Here is a 23,593-nt window from a genome sequence, read left to right as displayed (position 1 = left end):
GGCCAACTCTTGTGCACACTTATATACAGGTATATTACTTGCACTGTATGCACATGCTTGGGCTGCATGAATGCTCCAGTTCAGGAGATACAGTGGCTGATTGGAATATCTCAAGAGAAGAACTTTCTGATGGGAAAGGCTTGTCAAAGGTACATCTTAGGTTGGATAGCTGTAGTAGCTGGGAGATTTACAAGCAGGCTTTGAGTGTGGGGCCTGAGAAGGTAGGGTAAATCAATTGTATATGTGTTTGCTAATCTTAAACTAGAAATCGTAGTTAGGCAATCTTGAGATAGTGTCAGTGTGTTGAAGACATATATTTGTTTATTTTAGAATTGCTGTCTCTTTGTTTTAAATGTTTGTATTATGCAGTTGATACCAAAAGTTTATTTTAATCTTTACACATACTGTATAATGATTTTCTCAAGGTTTTACTTCTCGAATTGGCATGGGACGAATGAAAATGAGCCAGCTGTATGGAGACATTTTCCAAAGAAACCAAAGAGTTCATATGAGAAGAAACAAGTGCAAGAAGGCACACCACTTCTTGATGCAAATTCACTAGAATATCTTTTTGCACAAGTAAGTGGTTTGTAAGAAATAACCCTAAGGCATTTTGTGTTTGCTATTATAGTAGTATCCTTGCTCATTTTTAACTTTCACAAACAACCCTTTTTCTGCAGTGGGAATTTCATTTCTGTGTTCTGGTCATGCTTTATTTGATAGTATGAGCTGGCCAACACAAACCTAAATAAATGACAAAATTATATTCCTCTTAATTTCTAAGGATGGCATTCAGACTAAACCTCCCCTCATAGGAACATAGAAGCTGCCTTATACTGAGTCAGACCAATGGTCCATCTAGCTCAGTGTTGTCTACACAGACTTCTCCAAGGTTACAGATAGGAGTCTCTCTCAGCCCTTTTTGGAGATGCTAGGGAGGAAACTTGGAACCTGTATGCAAGCATACAGATGCTCTTTCCAGAACGGCCCCATCCCCTAAAGGGAATATTTTACCGTGTTCACACATGTAGTCTCCCATTCAGATGCACTCTGCTTAACAAAGGGGACAATTCATGCTTGCCACCACATGGCCAGCTCTCCTTCCTCATCCTTTGCATGAACAGAATCTACTTTCACAAACAGGAAACACGAGTCGGGATGCTGTCCTAAAAATGCTTTTACACAGTACATTTAAGCCATTTTATTTTAACCAAAAGCTCTTATGCTGAATAGTCTTGGTCCAGTGTGTTAGAGTGCTTATGTAGCCCTTTGGCTCTTTTTGGTCTGGAATAAGTAATATTACTGGTTTTCTACTTAGCATGTCATGAGACTTGCACATGGAGAGTTCTGTTTCTGCCTGGCTATTTGATGACTGAAATGATGCAAGTATGTATGCAGCTAAAATGAGTTTCTCTCTTCTCTCCATTTAGGGACAAAATGATTTGGTAAGGTGTTTTGCACCTGTTCGGGACCCTAAAAATGAGCAGGAGACTCATGAAATTGAAAATGAATGTTTAGGCATGGCTGTACTTGCAATCTCACACCATGCAATTATGAAAAACCTGAGGTTGCCAGAGCTTCCAAGGGATATCAAGTGAGTTATAATTAGTTGTGTATTGTTTGTTTTAATTGGGTGGTGGAGTGAATTGAAAGGTGGATTGCATGTGGGCAGGGATAATTTTCCTCCTTTCTTTTTACTGACAGTGCTGAAGAGATTAGCTTTTCCAATGTATGGGTTCCTGTGTACCGTGTAGGATGGGGCATGTCGTTTTTTTTTACATTGGAGAAACTTTTTAGGTCTGATGAATGTCTTAATACTACCAATAAAAAAAATTAGTTTTCTGAAACTTTAGTCTCCTTGCCTCCTTCCTCCCCAACATAAACATACTGTTTTTGTCACATCACCATGGTCTGTCTTCTAAACCAGGGTTCCTTAACCTTGGGCCGCCAGATGTTATTGGACTACAACTCCCAACATCCCCAGACATGGCCTTTGTGGCTGAGGATGATGGGAGTTGTAGTCCAACAACATCTGGGGGCCCAAGGTTAAGAAACCTTGTTCTAAACATACAGGCCAATCTTGGTTTACATGGTGTTTTTCTCGTGTGCTGTCTCTGATGGTCATATTCTAACTCGGATTACTCTGCATTGCCCTACTGCTGGCAGAGGTGATGCCATGTGTGCTTTTCACTTATTGTTGGATGACTACTCCAAGGTGGCAGTCCTAGACTATATGTCTTGAAAATATTTAGGGTGCTCTTAGTTTATCAGCACATTCCTGCACTTTCCAGCCTTCTGCTCACATTCTTGAATTTACTTTGTCCTCCCCAAATTGCTAATTTATTTCCAGATTATGTGCACAAAGCACCATTTTTAAAAACCAGAAATCTTTCCCTCACCTTCATCCACATCCCCATGTTTTCCCCTTACCATTTTCTTGTTGGTGTTGTATGGAATTGCTTATGGCTTAAATCTGATGGGTATGCCTATTCCCCAAACTTGCAGGAGAAATTTATATTGCTTGCCCAGATGAGTTACATGAAACTGTCATGTCCATGCTAAGGATGCTGTATGCCAGCTGTGTTATCCACATAGCAGCACTATGGACTTAAAGGTGCATGATAGAGGCCTGGTCAGTGCCTGGAAGGGAAACTCCCTCTGTTGCCTTGTATACCATGGATTTTGAGTTTTATTGAAAAAAGATGGGATATACATGTAATAAATTGATCTCGCTTAATTTATTCTATCTTAGCCTTCACAGTCCATTCTCCCACATCTTTAAAATGGAATATTGGTGACAGGCAGGCATTCAGTTAGTACTCTTGCTTTGACAAGATGATACCACAAGTCCTACCATTTTACCCATGGCATGCCCCAACTCCCTCCATATGGGTCTGTCTCCTCCATTTACAATGCCTGCAACCTTAGATTCCCCTAATGCTGCCAGTGTGTGACCAATCCATTTTTTCTGTCTTCTCCCACTTCCGATGTTGTTACTGCTAATGTTTTCTCTGGCAGAAAAAAGTTGTGGTATTTGATGCAATGGTACTTTGCAACAGGGTAGTCCAACATATGAACATAGGAAGCTGCCTTATACTGAGTCAGACCATTGGTCCATCTAGCTCAGTATTGTCTGCACAGACTGGCAGTGGCTTCTTCAAGGTTGCAGGCAGGAGTCTCTCTCAACCCTATCTGAGTTGTCAGGGAGGGAACTTGGAACCTTCTGCATGCAAACATTTCTAGCTTGTTACTCAGGCCCAGATTGTGTGTGTAAAGTATCATTCTTTTACCAGCAGTCTTTCCCATATCTTTATCCCCACTCCCAAGTTTGTCGTCTTTCTCCGCCCTCGCCTCCACGCCACCCCCCCCCGCATTAAGAATGAACAATTTAAAACATTCATGGAACTTCTTCCTCATCATCAAGCCACAGGTGAATCATGCCCTGCCCCTTCTCAAATATGTGTTCTGCTTCAAGATATTTCATTACTGTCACTGTCATGCATAGCTCCAAACCCTTTCAGGATTAACTATGCTCATTCCTATGTCCCTTTCTTCACTAGGAATTGTTTATCTTAATAAAAACAAGATGCTCATTGGTTCAGATTCTGTGTATTACTATGATTTCAGTGAGTGTGGGATATGCTGATATAAGGTGTAGGGTTCCAAGGAAGGAAGGAAAATGCTAATGGTACAAACTGTGGTAGTTGAGCCAGATAAAACTGCTGATTGTTCTTCAGATTTGGGAAACACCTGCCTTGATGGTGGTGTATACTTGGTGTATGCACAAGGGTAGAAGCACTTGTGGAATTGGAGTTGAAAGTCAGATTTGTTTGTGGGGTGGTAAATCATGTCTAGGGCTTTGAATTGTTCCCCATTGTAATGTTTGATCAACAATAAATTCATTCAAATTGAAGGCTTTCCTACCCTTGTCTTCATTTGCTCCTATGGTGGGAACTGATTTAACATCTAAGATTTACAGGGAGCCGGACAGTAACACCCAGGTTGTGAGCAGTCTAGAGCCAGGTTGCGAGCATGCTTAGCAAATCACAAGTGAGAGTGGATAGTGCATTTTCCTTTCCTGTCCTGTCTACTCAGGATTCATAACTATGTTATGGTGAAAAAAATCACCATAATCATGATTTACCAGTTTGAATATTGTGAGAGGGCAAGTCAAGCTTTACAAGCCTTGTTTAATATGACTTTTATACTGAATTGTTCACCTTTGCTTATCACAAGAGTGACCCATGAGTTCTAAAAGAAAAATATTCTATTTCACCAAAGGCATAAGGATAGGATGCTACTTTTCAATCAGCTTTTGTTCTTAGAATGGAAACCTGAGAAAGTGCTGAAGACCAGAACGATGAAGGGGCAAATCTTCTCAAAATATGCATGTTTGCTAAAGCTGGCTTCACAGTTCTGTTGCCAGATTTGGCTTTTTAAAAGCCAAATTTTGGGTTATGGCCCATTTGACTCACGAGTTGAGCTTATATTCCTGATCTGATGTAAATGTCACATGCATATCCATACATTTATAAGAGGCCATCCTGACGTTGTTGATTGGCCATTAATAGGTATATGATATTTGTTAATTGTTTCAGGCACTACACACATGATCACCAGTCAATTTTACTCCCACACTCAATCAACCAACCAACCAACAAAAACTTGTAAAGAGGATCAGAGAGATAAGTTTTGGGTGGTATATAAATATGCTAAATAAATATCCCCTGATTGCAGATAAGTGGGGGAGCTGAGTGACGAGGTCTTGCCCTAAAGCTACCCACAAGTCATGGATGAGGTGAATAACTAGAGAATTCACACCCTCCAGTTCATTTTTGTAATTACTAGGCAATACTGACATTTGAGCATTTGTGAAGGAATGATTTGGTGTCCTCCTCCTAGCAACCCAAAGATACTAACTGGGCAAGGGAGCAATGCACAACTACGTGGTTGCAACCAATTATTCAGAAATCCCAAAATGTTACCAGTGCGGGGGGGGGGGGTTCCCTCTTTCAGAAGATATTTCTAGGCAAAGGGTTTTTGTGCACCCCACTCTTTCATCTCAGACCTCCAAAGCATACCACAAGTATGGAGGAAGGCTGTCAATAGGATGTGAAAGCCCCACACTATCAGCTCTGCCAATGTGGTCATGTTCACATTTGTGCTCCTGTGACAAGTGATTACAGTATGTGGATGTAGCTCCAGTGCTGCTAAAAGCATGTGTGAAGGGGCAGAAAACCAAGCTAAAACCTTATGCTTATGAAGCAGGCAGTTGCCACCTAGTTATTTATTTTGGTCCTGCTTTGGCCGGCCAACGGCTGTAATAAAAATTGATTGATTTTGGTCCTGCTCCTCTGGCACTTTGCCGCTCAGATCAGCTTACAATAAAAACAAAAATAAGCATAAAATCAAAAGAACAGCAAGATAAAATGACACAGGACTCAGACTGATTATAACAAAAAACTCGGCTGAAAGCAATTTTAAAATGCTTATCTAAAAAGGAGGGTTTTCAGATTCTTTAAAAAAAAACTAATTGGGAAGAGAGACAGATGAAATATCTCTGACATTCCAAAGATGGGAGCCACTACTGAGAAGGCCCTGTCCCTGGTCCCAGCAGCCAAATCCGACCAGGGACCTGGTGGATTCAAATGAGCATCCTGAACCAGGTGAAGCTTCTGTGAACTGACTTCAAAAGCAGTCCCATGTAGAACACATTGCAGCAATCCAATTTGGATTTAACTAATTCATGGCTAACAGAGGTCATCTTTAAAACATTTAGAAGCCTCAAAATCCACAATACAGTTATTTGCAAAAGAAAGCTACAGAGCTAGGAATAATTAAGCAAGTAATTTGAATCAAAGAAACAATGGATATTTAGCTTCTTATAGTTACTAGTCCAACCACAGATGCTTTGGGCTAATTTGGCATTGGTTTAGAGCTCTTAGAACATTGATTGATTGATTGATTGATTGAGTGCCGTCAAATCGGTGTCGACTCTTAGAGACTAGATAGACAGATTCTCTCCAGGATGATCTGTCTTCAACTTGGCCTCTAAGGTCTCTCAGTGGTGCATTAATTGGTGTTGTTATTAAGTCTATCCACCTTGCTGCTGGTTGTCCTCTTCTCTTTCCTGCAACTTTCCCCAGCATGGTGGACTTCTCAAGGGAGCTGGGTCTTTAGGTGCTGTATTTAGTTCTGAATTATGATCTTATATCAGCAGTTTGATGCTGTAAATCATTTCAATTCCTATGGGTGGCATTTTAAGTTGAATAGCTATGAGGGGAAAGCAGTGTGCTGTATTTGTTAGATTGGACCCAACTAAACGCAGTAAGCCCTGTTATGTGGGTGAAACTAAAGAGCAAAAAAGGAAATGGTAGACTTCCTGGGGAAACCAGCCAAATTTCTGCTTCAGCTGATTGGTTTACTCTTTCACACTCGTTTGAACCGCTTACTGATTTAAGCAAAAAGTACAGCTCAGAGGAAATTGCAGAAGATACCTTAATGTTTGCATAGAGAGCCCTTTCCAGGATAATCTACTTTAACTTCGTCTGGGAGATATTTGCTTACTTGAGCAAACAAGAACTTTGTGTCACTTAGCTTTACAACAGGTATAAAGTGAGCAGCTGCTTTGTAAGACTTTGTGAGATGGATTGCTTCCTTCCTGGCCATAACTAAATTGAAGTCTGTAATTCTGCGTATATAATATACAACCACTGTTCGATATACCATGAAATCTAGATATCCCTTTGTCCCAACACTAGGTTAAGTGTGAGGTAGTGTGAGTGTGTGTTTGTGAGAGAGAGTGACTGATCCACCACCACACATCTAAAGGGAGAGTGAATGGAACAGAAACTATATTAAACAGCCCCCATACACGATACCCTAAGCTTTCAAGTTTGCTTTCTTTCTGGTCTGTTGCTTTTGTGCAGTATTTTTATTCCAAGTTCTTTTCATTTGAGCCATTTCTGATTTATACCTTGAGTTCTTATAAAACATTTTCTCCATTAGCTTAAGAACAGATGATATTGACAGACAAATATTTCTCTTTTTTCTCCCCACTCTTTGCCCTTAGTTACAGACAGTATATTCCTGAAACTTTGAACAAGACCATTAAACAGAGAAACATTTTAACTAGATTGCGGATAAACAATGTTTTCAAGGAATTTCTTAAGGAATTCAACAACAAGACAATTTGTGACAGTAGTGTTTCTCCACATGATCTGAAGGTGAAATACTTGTCAACTATGGAAACATTAACAAAGTATTATGGATCAGAAATATTTGAGACTGCCTCGTTGCTGATTTCTTCGGAGAATGAGAAAATTTTTAATCTGGGTGACTCTGAGATAATTCCACGTTATGAAGTGATGGTAACAGGCAATCATGGAATCCAGTGGAGGCTCAAACCTCATGTAAGTGTCATTATACACATGCAAGCACTGGGAAGGTTAACATGAGCCAGATCAGCAGATTCGAGACAGCTTGTTTAAATGCTTTTATAAGGTTTGTAATGTAGACGTTTCCGCTTTAGTTATATAGCTTAATGTGCTCTTTCTAGTTGCTGTGGTAAGGATGGGAGAAGGGAAGCTTTCTGCCCCCCTCTCTGCTGGGGGAAGGGGGGAAAAGGACTTCTATACATTACAAAAGTTACACAGCATTTATTTATTTCAGAAACAGCATCTGTGATCTTCTGTGTAAACTTCCCTGCTTCCCCCATCATGGAAAATGCTGTTACTCAGTAGTTGTGATCTTACATCTACAAACACACTCAGAACAGCTAGGGATATTTTTGCTTGGGTAGGGAAGGTATCTGTGGAATGAGTACTTAAAGTGAGAGCACATTAAAATAAAAGCACATTAAAATAATGGAAAGCCATCAGTCTAAGAGCAACAGCTTTGAACTCATTGGGTGGTATCCAGACCTGCGGCACCACCAGTGGAAGCTCCACTAGTGGACGAAAGGAAGGTCCTTCAGTTTATGGAAGGAGCTTCTGGTGGTGCTGCTCTGCAGGTCTGGATGCCTCCCACCTTACAGATTTGAAGAGAGCAAGATTATTCAGCATGTGTAAATGGCAATCCTCATACCATGTCAGATCTGGGGTGTGATCCTTTGAATCCATTAGAATAGGTTCTGCAGCTACGCTGAAGCCTGTCTGTGTGGAGTACCACAGCTCCTCTTGGCACTTGCGCCCCGCCCCATGTGACCACGTGGCTATTTAAGGCGGGAGGAAGCACCAGCACTTCAGTTCCTTTGCGACTTCTGTAGCAATTGGTTCCTCTGTCACTATGGTTCCTTATATTGGTTCCTTGCTTTTTGAGTGAGTTCTTTAAAAAAAAAAAAAAAAAAGATTGATTTTTCGGTTTTTGACATTTGGATTGCGTAAGACTATGTTTTTGAGTGCTTTACAGACTAATTGAGATGAAAGATCGTACTGATAGTTTTGGCTTTAGATAACGGAACGCAGACAATGGCAATGGATAACCTTAAACACTTAGAAAAGAAATCAGATAGAAAGACTTTCAAGTGTTGCTCTAACTGTAAAGCAAAGTTACCCTTTCAAGACAGCCATGACTTGTGTTTGCTGTACCTGGGGGAAACCTGGGATGGGATGGAAAAACAGTATTTTCCCATCTCATCTGCAAGGTCTCACCAATTTGTATCCTCCAGTTAGCTAGCCACTGGATCAGTGGAGTATATCCTTGGTCCTTTCATCTCTGATAGGCACACCCTTTAAGCCCCTTGCTCCAGCTAGCTTGAAACTGGTTTCTCTGAAGACTGCCTTCTTGGTGGCAATTACACCTGCCCACAGGGTGAGTAAACTTACAGCTCTGAGGATGATTGTGCCTTATGCACGCTTCTACCCAGATAAGGTGTTGCTACATCCTGACATTACCTTTCTACCTAAGGTTGTGACAGATTTTCACATAAACCAAGACATTGTACTAACAACCTTCTTGAGTTCTCTGAGTACGGTTCTTGAAAAGGCCCTGCATTCCCTGGGTCAGGCCTTGTCCTCTGGGTCAGGCCTTGTCCAGACAGAGGCTATCTCACTGGCTAATAGAACTATCCTTTTGACATACAAGTTACAAAATGTTCAGCCGCCTAAGTCCATCAAGGCACATTCAACCAGAGCTTATGGTGCCTCGGCGGCTCATTTATCTGGCATATTTCGGGACATTTGTAGGGCTGCAACCTGGTCCTCAGAACAGCCCTTCATAAAGCACTATGCCACTGACTTGCGTTCTTCAGTGGAGGCGAATTTTGAGAGCTGCTCTTAAAGGGTACAGTGACACTACTACTTCCTCCTTTAGGAGCTAACTAAACACCCATTCTAATGGATTCAATGGATCATGCCCCAGATAAGCAGGTTGCTTCCTTGTAATTGATGATCTGATAGTGATCCACTGACATCCACTAGACCAGGAATTCTCAACGTGTGGGTCCCCAGATGTAATTGGACTTCAACTCCCATAATTCCTACCAAAGGCCACTGGGGCTGGGGATTATGGGAGTTGAAGTCCAATAACATCTGGGGACCCACACGTTGAGAAACCCTGCACTAGACCCTTCTGAACCTCCCCTCTGCAGTAGTACTCAAGTCTCCTATGTAGAACTCACCTATTGTTCTAAAGATGTTCAACTGCTCCGGCATTCTCCAAGGAACTGAAATGCTGGTGCTTCCTCCCTCCTTAAATAGCCACGTGGGGTGGGGTGTAGTCGCCGAGGGGAGCTGTGGTACTCCACACTGACAGGCTTCAGCGCAGGCACAGAACCCATTCGAATGGATGTCAATGGATCACTACCAGATCATCCATTACAGGTGAGCAACCTGTTTTTATTAACTGAAAGTCTTGCACTCCACTTGGAAAGTTCAAGTGCTGTGTGGAGCAAGAAAAGTTGTATAATTCACCAGTGTAGTTGAAATGCCCACTTATATGGAAGTGTCCATGTCCCAACTGAAACATGTAATTTGATTTCAATATTACCTGTCAGTGTTCTGGTACTACCTCTTGTGTATGTTCTGTGCACATATGAACACTCTTTTCCTCCCAGAACTGTTTAGGTGTTTATGTCTTAGTGTGCATACGTGTATTAACAGGTTACACAGAATGAGAAAGAAAAACATAAAATAAAGAAGAAGAAATCAGACAGCAAAGTCAAGAAAAATGAAGAAAAAACGAAGAGGCAGGAATGGAACAGCTTTTCCTACTTTCCTGAGATTACTCACATTGTGATCAAAGAGTCCACAGTCTGCATTTACAAGCAAGATAACAAAAGAATGGTGAGTGTGGTACCATAAATGAGATCACACTCTTGTACTCTATGAATCCAGAATTATGCCCTCCCCAATCGGTTTTATATTCTCCTTAACTAACATAGAGTAGAATACTTGCTTCACCTTAACCATGCACTAAAAGTGTCAAAAGTTCACTTTAATGCCTGTATTGTGAATATGTATGAATGTTAAATTTACCATATGCTATTTCTATCCTGTAACGTGAGGTTGCTATGTTATCCTCTGAGCAGGCTAGTTGGAGATGGTACTAGATCCAGCTTTTGCTTTGTTGATACTGTTGTGGTAGTTCTTGCCATGAGTACCATCTGTTGCCTGCATCTGATCCATCATCCCTTCCTGGAATTGGCACTTTGCCATCATTTGCATTGGGTAGCATCTAGACTAAAAATTCTGCAAATGGGATGCTTCTGGTTGCACATGGGGGGAGGGGCAGCTTTGGCCATTTATCTCCCCTTCCCTCTGTGCCCATCAAAAATATGTCACTGAGGAAAATTGCCCCTCCTTCCCAGGCATGAGTGGAAGTGGCCCACACAAGCCTTAGTCTTTGGCTTCTGTCCATTGTGTTTGTAATTTGTAGGGCCTATCATAATAGATAGGCTACCCTTGAAAATGGTTCAGAAGTTTCAGCTTGTGTAATATGTTATAACCGGCCATGTTAGTATAGTGGAGAAGCGAAACACATGCAATGGCTTCTGCACCTATTTCACTAGCTACTAGCTTCTGAGCCTAGGTCAAAGTGTTGGTTTTGGCATTACAAGAACAGCAGCAGCAACAACAAACCTTTAGTGGTCTGGTACCTGCATATCATATCTCCAGATAACACCATTTCCCATACTGGCTTGCCTACTTATTAGGGTCTGTGGGGAGCAATGCTGCTTAAGACCCCTTTGTCAAGGTAGATATGAATAGCTGTAGGAATCAACAGGATTTATTTATCTAGCTAGCTAGCTGCCCTTGGGTTGTAGAACTAGTTTCCAGTATATCTCTTCTAGAAATGTTGGAAAGGCTCCTGTTTATATTATTTCTCTCCCAATACTGTGGGTGAGGTAAGATACACATTTTATAAACAAATTGAAATCTGGGCAAACTTGCAGACATGAATGGATTCTTAAGTGATGTTCCATGATTGTCCTTTTGTCTTAAGTGGAATAATTTATATTAAAATTGCTTTTCATCTCTAGGAACTTAAATTCTCTTCACATGAAGAAGCTTTGTCATTTGCTGCTTTGGTAGATGGATACTTCAGACTTACTGCAGATGCTCACCACTATCTCTGCACAGACGTTGCACCTCCCTTGATACAGCACAACATTAAAAATGGCTGCCATGGCCCAATTTGGTTAGTTAATGTTCTTCAAACACTGCATTTATTAAGGGAGAACAATATTTACATAAATGACTCACGTGTGTGCACGCGCTTGCAGTTCATGCTTTATTCTTCAGGCTAGTTGAACTGTTAAGAAATGTGAAATGACTGCTGATGTGGAATTGCAACTGAAAGGAACTGGTAACTGCTTCAAGCATTGTTTAAGTCTGGATTCCCTCAGTATATTTTAGGCATCCTGTGTCTACCTTTAATTTCATTGATTAACCTAGGCATATTATGAAATTTCGGGAATAGCTCTCTCTGTGTGTGTGTGTGTGTGTGTGTGTGTGTGTGTGTGTGTGTGTGTGTGTGTTCTGAAAAGGCATGGAAACTCCACTGGTACAATAGGGACTTTTATCTGAAACTACTTCCATTATTAACTGGAGAAGCCCATGTTCACATGGGATCTGAATATATTAAACCCTTGAGTAAGGGTTTAAGTAGCCTGTTATCTCTTCCTCTTCTTTAAATAGCTTATCTCCTGATACTTTATTTTGTGCATAGTTTTTGTGAATACTGTATTAGTTCTATGAAATTTGTGTAATGAACCACACAAGTGTGTGTGGGGGAGGGGGGAAGGATGAGCCGCAAGTTGAAAACTGATCTTCATGTTCCGGCTTTCTTATTCAAAGCTCTAGTTCGTGAGAGTTCCTGTTTGATGTATGTGTTGGGATTTATTATATATTTAATTGGATGCAGTTTGTTACATCACTGATTAAATACATGATGGTAGCACCCAGAATTTTAGCAATGTGGCATTATGGTGGAAGCTCCTTCTATGAACAGAAGGAAGTTCTGCTGATGGAGCACCTTTCCTCTAAAGGATGCCATCCATCATGTTCTTGATAACAAATATCAACTGTTTGGAAAGCAAGGTGACTTTCAAGAATATATATTAAATTATTTTGCTACATCTAAAACTTTTCAGCACAGAATATGCTGTCAACAAACTGAAGCAGGAAGGCAATGAGGAGGGGATGTATATACTGAGGTGGAGCTGTACAGACTTCAATAATATCCTCTTGACTGTGACATGTGTTGAATACTCACAGGTATGGTGGTGTTTGGTTTCATCAGGTGTATTCATAAAGGATTTCTTTGTAAAAACTACGTATGTCCCTTGATTTAATATAACAGCATACATTCTGATGAGTTTGGTTGACAAAATCTTTGCTTAGATTGCTCCAGATGTCATGCTTGTGCAAATCCAGCATGCTTGTATCATTTCCTGTCCACTGCTTATTATCTACCAAGAACATTCAAGCTCCTGGTAGTATGTCTGCTGTAGATGGTTGCAGGTGCAACTGAGAAGTTCAGGCAGACTCCACGTTCTGTTATCTACCCTTGATGTTTGGGATGGAAATTCAGTGGCTCATAGTATTTGACAAATTATAGCCATAGCTTATGGCATGTGTGGTGGGTTCTTATCTTTGGTATCTATTTCTTGTCAGTTGGAGTGAGAAATATGTAGCTAAAGTATTTTATTTGTAGACTTAATACTAAGCAGATCTGAAATCCTCTTGCTGCCATAATACATCTGAAATGGATGCAGGACTTTAACTGATACAATTTGTGACGGGTTACAAGGGCATTAATACTTTGAATCTGGAACAGACAAGTTTATGGGGAAATGCAAATGAGTGTGTACATTATGTCTCATGTCTGTCCTGGTAGGACCATATTGTTCAGAATTGTTCTGCAATATTGTTCAGAATTGTTCTGCAAATGCATCTGATCTGGATAGTGATTCCATCGACAATAATAAAAGATGGGTTCTGTGCCTGCGCAGACCAACTTCGTGTAGAATTCGTTAGTTCCTCGAGACGCATTCAACTGCCTCCTGCACGTGCCCTGCAGTACCTCATAGTGGTGGTTAGGCGTCCTCCTTTCAGTTTCTTTCTGACTGCCTTAGTGATCACATCTTTGGATCTTGTCAGCTCCTTGGGAATAAACTTTTATATCTGATATTTCTTCTATGGCTTGAAATAGGTTTGGAACGACTGTTCTTTGCTTTCCCCCTTAAAAAAAAAAAAGGATTATTATTCTCAGTACTATGGACTTCGGAACGGCATATGATGGCATATGACAGACTTCCATAATGGCATATGATGAGTTTTATGATTTTATCTTGGTAATGGTGAGATTTACTGGCTTGACCCTGGACTGACTTTTATTCTTCTGTGTATACACCCTTGTTTTTCATACCTCCCATGAGTGTAAAATCTAGGGAGAAGACCACCTTTTAAAAGGAGCAAAAACTGTAAGTGAAAACTCCCCTTGACGGACGGGCACCAGCTCTGCTTGTTGCACCTAGGGGAGGGCCATAGTGCAGCGACTTGTACAATCTGCTCCGGCTTTTCTAAACAGACATTTAAAAATAGGGCTGCACGTCTTAAAGTTGCTTTAATGGAAGACGCACTTTGCCCCAGCACTTCGAGTTTGACCTTGAAGACCACATCGGGAACTGCAGTTCAAACGCAGTCTTAACTTACTGTGTCGAAATCGACTGCTTCGACCTCTAAGGATGAGGTTCCTTTTAAGAGACCGGCTGCCATGCAGGCAAGCCCGAAATGAAAGGGCAAGCCGCCAGTCACAACTTTGCCAGCAAAAAACCACAAAACTCATAAGAAGAAACACCATGTTCACAAGGCTACCCCCTCACCTATGGGCTTACAAACCGAAAAGCCATGACATTGCACAATATCGCTTTCACCGGCTCCGACTCCACAGCAATTGCTGTCGACACCACACTCATTACCGTCAATCTCCGTGTTGAAGTTGAGTGGCCACCCGAGGAAGTCCCATCACCGTGAACAATCTCGGATGCCGACAACCTCGACGTCAAGACCTATGCCACCATCAAGCAAAGGAGCAAGAAGGAATGATCAAGTGTTGGGTCCAGCTGAGTGAACATTGATCTCCCTTGACATTGAACGTGAAATCGACATCAAGCACAACATCAACACCAGACTTGACATTGTAACCGAGCAGGATCTAGACATCGTTAAACTCCTACAATCAGGAGAGACTACTCCATCGACATCGACTTTTTGAGGTTTCCAATCTCATGGACTCGACAAAGAAGACCAGGCTGTCTCGATACCGAAGACTCCTTCAGTATCGAATGTAAGCCCCTGTAAGACTCCAGAGTTGTTGCCATATAGAGGCTGGGGAGACACTTCCATTGCTTTATCCCCAGAGGAATACTCCTTATTTAGAGAATGGCAATTGCAGAGGCGGCAGTTATCTCAGCCAGCATCGCAAGACAATCTGTCAGAAGCACATCTGTGCAGACACTGATGCCACAGCAACCAAAACCTCAGATAAGGACAGTTTCAACCTCTAAGCGTCTATAAACTCTGTACAGAATCCAAGAAGAGGACAATGAGTACCTCATGAAGCATCCAGTACTGAATTCACCTGTCATAGATTGTGCCCCATCAGCCAAGACTGGAAGAATCCATACTACCCCATCGGATAGAGAAGGGTGTAAATTAGACATCCTGGGCAGAAAAACATACTCTACATTGTGCCTTTCTATCAAGATTGCTAATTATATTGCATGCCTCTCTAAGTTCATACATGCATTATGGGAGAAGCTGTTGAACATTCTACTCTATCACCAGAAAAATTTCAAAAGAAATTCGAGAGCACTTTCACTAGAACTACTACTGCAACATGCCAACAATTGGCTAACACTAAACATTTAGCTGAATCTGAATCATGCACCCTGACATCCGCTATTATGCTGAGAAGGCACGCATGCTTACGGTCAACTACGCTGCAGCAAGATATGCGTGATCGTATAGAAGCACTGCATTTTGACGGAAAGGGTCTATTTTCAGAAGAGAGAGACAATACAATGGAACAATGAAAGAAATCAAAAAACACTGCCAGGTCATTTATGTCTCAGAGATACACAGGAAACATATACCAGCCCTTCCAGAGAAGGTAGAATGTATATAGTGTAATGAACATAAGGAATACAGAAAGCCTTAAAACCGTTTCAGTTGTAAGTCTTACACTCCGAGGAATAGGCCTTATCAACAAAACCGAAACAAGGCCGTACAGCAGGCCAAACAGCATCTTTGATCAAACTCAGAGCCTACTGCTACCCAAAATAATGACAATTCCAACCGTCGGCACAAGGAACAATGGTGCCATGATGACCTTGGTGCTAGCCAGAATTACCATCAAACTGGCAAGCCATGCTCCAGCATGGCACCATATAACATTGGACCGCTGGGTCTTGCATATAGTCACAACAGGATATGTGATAGAATTCAAGACTCTTCCAGAGTTTGCGGGGATAAAATATACCCCAGAAATGGCGACTCTGAGGGAGGCAGTCGAGGTTCTGTTGGGGAAACAGGTGATCATGTAGATGTTAAACAACATTGGAGATAATATGGAGCCCTGGGGCACACCATACAAAAGTTCAGATTTTGAAGAAGAGCAGTCTTCAAGGGACACCAGGTTCTCTGGAACCTGCCCAAGAGGTAGGAGTGGAATCACTGCAAAGCAGTTCCTCCAACTCCTGACCCCCTCAGATGCTCCAGAAGGATACGAGTATCCTATGGTCAATAGTATCGAAAGCCGCCAAGAGATCCAAAAGGATCAACAGAGTCACACTTGCTCTGTCAATTCCCAATTGGAGATCATCCATCAAGCCGACCAAGGCAGTCTCCACCCCACAGCCAGCCCGAAAGCCAGTTTGAAATGGGTCAGGATAATCAGTTTCTTCCAAGACTGTCTGGAGCTGGGAGGCCACCACCTTTTCAATTACCTTCCCCAGCCATGGAAGGTTGGAGACAGGCCTGTAGTTGCTCAACTCAGAGGGATCCAAGGTAGGCTTCTTCAGAAGCGGTCTAATAATTGTCTCCTTAAGACAAGAAGGCATCCTACCTTCCCTCAGAGATGCGTTTATAATCTCTACCAGGCCTCCTACAACAACTCCCCTACCAGATAGTATAAGCCATGTTGGGCAAGGGTCAAGAGAACAAGTGGTAGGCTGCACCGTTACAGTCAGCTTGTCCACATCCTCAAGTGTCACAAACTGGAACTCATCCAACCTAATCACATATGAGGAGTTGCTGGATACCTACATATCAGTCACTGCAGTAATTGTGGAGATGGAGTCTAAGGCCTGAATATTTCCCCCCACAAAGAATTCATTAAACACATCACAACAAGTAATCGATGGTTCCAGATTCTGATTCAAGGGAGAAGGGGCACATACTAGCCCTCTCACAACCCTGAACAACTCCGCTGGATGTGAACTTGGGAACCTGGTCTCCAAACTTAAGTACACACATTCGATATGGTCCAACACTTTAACAGGGATCCTGGTAAGGGAAAGGTTATTCTAATAGATCACAGCTGTTCCACCTCCCCACCCACCACCCCTCACCTGCTCCTCAACAGAGTACCCTGGAGGAAGAAGCTGGGACTACACGGCTCCCAGCTCCCCCAGCCAGGTCTCTGTAATACATACCAGGTCGGCGCCTTCATCCAGAATCAAATCATGGATGGTTTCTGATTTGTTCTGGACCAACCTGGCATTACAGAGGAGCAAGGTGAGGTTCCAAGGGTGGCCAACACTGCTCCCCAAGGTCAAAGAGCTGGCAGGATAGCCAGAAGGGAAAACAGCTATTAGATTTCCAAGTCCCCTTCCTCTGTAACGGCCCGCTGACCTTCCAGCGTTCCTTCTTCTGTTCCTCACCACCACCGGAATTGCTGCCCCAGTCTGTGGACATACCCCCTGTCTCCCAATACCCAGGTAAGCCCAGACACCTTCTAAAACAATCTCACCCAAGACTAATTAAAACAGAAGCCCCACTATTAAATCCCCCACCACATACAAATACCTGGGCCAGGAGGCCTGGCCCTTGCCCTCACCGTCCCTCAAAGTGGCTCCCCCAAAGGGATGATCCGCTTTGGTGTCACTCCTTCGGTGGCGACCCCGCCACCACAAGCAGCGTCCCTTATAGGCCCAGAGATGACCACCGTGGTCACATGGAAAGCAGGGACTGCTGAGTCACTCCTGTGCCCTGATCCTGCAAAGCAGCCACTGCCAGAGGCCACAGTCCCACAGGTCAGGCAGGGGGCTGGCAGATGGTCTCACCCTCTCCCTCTCCTGCAGGCAGGTATTCAGCAGCAGCAACAGACAGCCAACACCAGTCTCTCACCCTGGGGGCTGTCTGAGAAGCAGGTGGTCTATCCCTCTGCTGCAGGGCTTCAAATGACATTGTATACTTGAAAAGGACACAGTTGATTAGAAGGGCGAAGCATCTGTTTGTCTACGTGAAGGGCCAGCAACAGGGCCAACAACCATAACGCCAGAGATTATCATACTGGCTAGTAGAGGTCATAAAGATAGCTTATGATTTGCTGGAAGTGGTCCCTCCGGGTTTGATAAAGGCACATTCCACCAGAGCATACGCAATGTCTGCAGCTCATTTGTCAGGTATCAGATTCAAAGACATCTGTACTGCCACTTCCTGGCTTCAGACCAGATGTTTGTCAAGCACTACGCTTTAGACTTTCGCTTTCCAGCGGTGGCTGAGTTTGGTAGGGTGGTACTTAAAAGGGTGTTTCAGTAGCTTGCAGCTCCCACCTCCACTTGGGAAGCTCGGATATGATTGTCGATGGAATCACTGTCCAGATAAACAGGTTGCTTACCTGTAACAGATGATCTGGTAGTGATTCCACGACATTCATAAAGCCCGCCCATCCATCCCCACTGCAGAATACAAGCTACAGTGTTTGCAAATGTGTTTTTTTGGGGGGGAAAGAGTAAAAAGTAAAGACGAATGGGAAAGCTGCATAGGACTGTGTGCAAATGGACCACCAGTCAGCCATCAAGAAATTGCAAGGACGACGCCCAACTGCCGTTATGAGTTACTGCAGGGCACATGCAGGAGGTGGTTGAAGGCGCCTCAAGGAGCTACCGAATTCTACCTGAAGTTGGTCTGTGCAGGAACAGAACCCATCCTTTATGAATGTTGTGGAATCACTACCAGATCATCTGTTACAGGTACACAACCTGGGTTTTTTTGCTGTGAATACCACAGCAGGATGAATGCATGTATATTTCTTATGTGGTTTTCATTTTCCTCATCCAAAGTCCCTTTATTGTGCCACAAAGTTGGATTAAAAAGCTTGAAATAATGCTTGCTCAACTAGTCTCTATGATGAATTAATTGCATTCACTGGAATACATTCAGGGATAAATTAGTCCTCTATTTTACAGATAACTTAAGAACAACTTATGCTGTTTCTCTTCTTTTCCACAGCAAATGTTGAATCCCCCCAAGCAGTACAAGAACTTCCAGATTGAAATGAAGGGAAATGGGTGTGTCTTACATGGATCTGATACAATTTTTCCATCTCTGAAAGAGCTGATGGACCACTTGAAAGGGCAGATCCTTAGAACAGACAATATAGTCTTCTCACTCCGGAGATGCTGTCAGCCAAAGCCAAGAGGTAGTGTTTCACTTAATTACTATGTTGCAAAGAACTGAACACCCTCCCCACAGAAATATTTATTGGTTTCAATGGGAATTTGTTCACATTATTCAAGGATTGATATTATCTTATATTAGCATGATGTATACATGTTCTAAATGTTGTCATATGAAACTGCCTTATTATTGCCTTTAGCTCAGTATTGTCTGCACTGACTGACATGAATGGGTTCCTTCCCAGTCCTAGCTAGAGATGCTGGGGTTGAACCTTAAAGCTTTTGCATACAGAGCATGTGCTGTGCCACTGAGCTATGTCCCCTCAAAGTATTGGGAAAGGGCTAGTCATTTTAATGTAACTGTGAGACTTGAAGTTCCATTCATATATTAGCCTCTAAAAGAGTACTAGGTTTATAAAAGCCTCTGTCCTCTAGTTATAGCTTCAGTTTCCATTGCTGCTAGTTTTCCACAACTAGAGAACTCCCTTCCAGCCTCTCCTTGCCAAACGTTCCTGGTATGGAGAGGACCATCGCTATTTCCTCATTCTTCCAACATGCTTCCCCCTTTTTTCTTTTTTCTTGAGCAGCTGAAGAGGAAGGTGGAAACTGAGGGTTTGGGGCTGTCTGGTTGCTATATGTTTGTTTGTTAAGGCTTGGTTGCTTTTCCCTGCAGTTGGGAACATCCACTAACAACAAAAATAATCTAAAGACTTACTAGAAGTACTATATTGTATTTTATAAAGAAATATATTGCTGATTTGGAGCTTGAGAATCTAAAAGAAAAACAGAAAGTCAGTGTAGATAATGGAGAAACCAAGAGATCTGGATAGTGATCCAACGTCACTCATAAATAATGGGTTCTGTGCCTACACAGACCATTTTGGATAAAAATTGTTAGCTCTTAATTACACCCCCAACCGTCAACTGTGCGTGCTCCACATCCATTAATATCAGCTGTTTGGCATCCTCCTTTCAGTTTCTTAAGAAAAGGAGGCATCCTGTTCTCCCTCAGAAATACATTTATAATCGTGACCAGGCCCTCTACAACAGCCTCCCTGCCAGATAGTCGGGCAAAGATCAAGAGGGCAGGTGGTAGGCCACACCATTCCCAGCAACCTAGCCACATCTTCAGGAGTAACAAATGGAAATTGATTCATGGTCATCACATAAGAGGAGCTGCTGGACACCTCGGCATCAGCGGTGTAACAATTGTGGAACAATTGTGGAATTTGAATCCAAGTCGGCCTGAATATGAGAGATTTTGTCCACACAAAAATCATTAAAATGTCACAGCGAGTAATTGTTGGTTCCAAGTACTGATTCAAGGGGGAAGGGGCGCACATTAGCCCCTTCACAACCCTGAACAACTCCACCCGACGTGAACTAGCGGACACAATATGTGAAGAAAAGAATCGCTTCTTTGCCACACGTATTGCCTGAGCGATCTTCAAATGTGCTCTATGTAGTAATCGGTCAGATTCGAGTAGAGTCTTTCTCCACTTGCGCTCTAGTCCTCTACCTCGCTGCTTCAGTCCCCGTAGTTCTTCCATATACCAAGGGACGAGTTTTGAAGCAGGTCGGAGAGGATGCTTAGGAACGATTGTGTCCAGTGTCCTAGTGAGTTGATTATTCCAATTTTCCACCAGAGTGTTGACAGGGTCACCTGCAGACCCAACACTAAATCCCTCCAAGGCTTCTTGGAATGTTCGATCCAATAACATTCTTGGGCGGACCATCCTAATAGGCTGCCTGCTCCTGCAGTCTAAAGCACCTGTGGTCTAATATGCAGTCTAAATCCTCAGGGCCGATGGCTACAACTTTGAAGGCGGGAGCGTCCTTTAAGGAGCCAGCGGCCCCAGAAACCTATCCCAAACCAGACAAAACAAAAAGAAAGGGCAAAGTGGATACTACTGCACCGCCATCAAAAAAACATCAAAGTAAATCGGAAAAACCTTTGAAACACCATGAAAAATCAAGGACAGCCGAAACAACTCCCTTTCCAAAAGAGTTACAGCATATGAGAGATTCTGTGTCAACTTCCAAAAGCTCTTCGGCATCAAGGAAATATCGACATTTAAGGGATGTGCCAACTTTGAAACTTCAACATTGAGCAATCTCTTTGTCACCAGGCCCGCAACAGTCTCCGTCAACACCAAGACAACCGCTATCGGTAGCAATGTCCATGGCGTCGAAGCCTGGTGGACAATCACCAATAACCTTTGACATTGACCACGATGTCGAGCTTGATACTGAAACAGCATTAGATCCATCAGCGGCAAGAGATGTCTTGCGCTTTTAGAATCCAGCAAAAGTACACCCTCATCAGCCAGATTATGCTACTGATTCTACAGGTGACATTGACTGAGTCCAATGAACACACAGAGCCAAACAAGAATGTACCAACCACACCATCTATATTGTCAGTGGAAGAGATAAAATCCTATCATCAACATAGCAGAAATGGCTGAAGTGTTGGGTCTGGACCTAAAACAGAAAACAACTGGATCTGGATGATCCAGTTTACAATTTTATGAAAAAGACTGCAGGAATACAACCAGTATACTTACCTATGTTACCAGTGATTACAATGGCAGCAGAATTGGCTTTGGAGGTTATCCAGACTTCCACACTGACATCAAACAGATTAGAGATGCTGTATAGGATACAGGAAGAAGAAAATGAATATTTTATAAAACATCTGGTACCAAGTTCATTGGTAATAGATTGTGCAAAAAATTCCAAGGGTGGAAAATGCCACACGACATTTGCAGATAAGGAGGGACGTAAGCCAGATGTCTTGGGTTGAAGATCCAACAATTAAAATTGCCAATTACATGGCGTGTTTATCAAAATTCACATATTCCATGTGGGAAACACTGTTCAAAGAACACACCACTTTACCACCAGAGGAATTTCAAAGGAAATTCGAAAGCACTTTTGTAAAGGCAACTACAGCTACATGACAGCAACTTAGCAATGCCTAACACCTTGTGAAATTGGAATCCTGCACCTTGACTTCAGCTATAATGCTAAGAAGACACGCTTGGTTGCATGCAACTAATTTATAACAAGATATGGATCGGATAGAAGCACTGCCATTTAATAGCAAAGGACTATTTTGTGTGGAGACTAACTCCTCCATGGAAAAATGGAAAAAATCTAAAAACACAGCAAAAACATTCACAACTGCTCCTAAATTTGCTGGTGCAAGATACCAACCGTACCAGCGAAGGCAAAACATTTACCGCCAAAATGAGTGAAGGGAATTTAGAAGACCTTTCCAAAGATACAGTCGGAAGCCATATGTTGCAAAAAATAAAGGGAACCAGACAAACCGTAATAAGACAATGAAGCAGGCCAAGCAACACCTTTGATTGGTCACTAAGCCCACCTGTATCAGTAAGTACCAACAAGATACTGACACATTGACATATTGGCACATTAGTGCCAGAAACAACATCAAAATGGCAAGCCATGAGCAAGCATGGCACCATATAATATCAGACTGGTGGGTCTTAAGAATAGTCAAGACAGGATATGCAATAGAATTCATTATGCTGCCAGAGTTCATGGGGATAAAGTATACTCCTGAAACTTTAACACTGATGGAAGAGGAATTGTTGGGGAAATGGGCAATATCTCCGGAACTGTGGGCTTACAGTCAAACAGGTTTTTACTCCCGATACTTTCAGATCCCAAAGAGGGATGGAGGCATTCAACAATAATGGACCTACACTGGCTGAACCTGTATGTTGAGGTGAGAAAAATTTGCATAACACTGCAAGCAGTCCTTCCACTTCTACATGAAGAGATGTGGATCGCAACATTGGATTTGAAAGACACATTTTCATATCGGCATACAGGAGAACCGCAGGAAATACCTACGCTTCATGGTGGGCTCAGAAATATATCAATACAATGTACTACCCTTTGGCCTGGCAACAGCCCCAAGAATATTCACAAAATGAATGATGGTGATCATAGCCTGTCTTCAGACCTGAGGCCTCACCATCTTTCCATTTCTGGATGACTGGCTGCTCACTGTGAAAACAAGAGAACAGTTATTATCACAAGTACAGTGTGTAACAACTCTATTGAGCAATTTAGGAGTTCAGATCAATTAAAGTCACATCTAAAGCCTGCCAAACGTCTATAGTACATTGGAGCAGTGCTGGACATGGAAAAACAAAGAGCATATCTCCCAGGGGACTGGTTCGAAAGGATAGTCCAGATGGTGGGGACACTTCATGCAAAACCACATCAGCAGGCAAGAGCAATTCAGGAGCTTATGGGCCAAATGGCTTCTTGCACATCAACGGTACATTATGTGAAGCTGCATCTAAGGAAAATGCAGTTGTGTTACCTGATGTATTTTGCCCCAATATTGATCCACAGAACAACATATTGTATCTACCAGAGAGGGTGCTAGTCTCAGCACATTGGTGGACATGCAGAGCAAATCTCCTT

The 23,593-nt window shown here is 42.5% G+C and overlaps 1 protein-coding gene across 7 annotated transcripts in view; it reads left to right on the top strand.

Annotated features, from left to right (window-relative positions):
* JAK1 (Janus kinase 1) overlaps positions 1 to 23,593 on the top strand; it is a 150,088-nt gene that overhangs the window by 94,259 nt on the left and 32,236 nt on the right. For all 7 annotated transcript variants that reach the window (XM_053243926.1, XM_053243924.1, XM_053243930.1 and 4 more), the window contains 7 exons: positions 426 to 579; positions 1,431 to 1,594; positions 7,073 to 7,412; positions 10,101 to 10,283; positions 11,480 to 11,637; positions 12,593 to 12,716; positions 18,960 to 19,149. In XM_053243926.1, coding sequence (XP_053099901.1) covers positions 426 to 579; positions 1,431 to 1,594; positions 7,073 to 7,412; positions 10,101 to 10,283; positions 11,480 to 11,637; positions 12,593 to 12,716; positions 18,960 to 19,149 — 1,313 coding nt within the window. The remainder of the gene's footprint in view (positions 1 to 425; positions 580 to 1,430; positions 1,595 to 7,072; positions 7,413 to 10,100; positions 10,284 to 11,479; positions 11,638 to 12,592; positions 12,717 to 18,959; positions 19,150 to 23,593) is intronic.

The sequence above is a fragment of the Hemicordylus capensis genome, chromosome 4 (assembly GCF_027244095.1).
Source record: "Hemicordylus capensis ecotype Gifberg chromosome 4, rHemCap1.1.pri, whole genome shotgun sequence".
Lineage (NCBI taxonomy): Eukaryota > Metazoa > Chordata > Lepidosauria > Squamata > Cordylidae > Hemicordylus > Hemicordylus capensis.
Note: the sequence above shows the minus strand (reverse complement) of the source record. Positions and strands in the feature narration are given on the sequence as shown.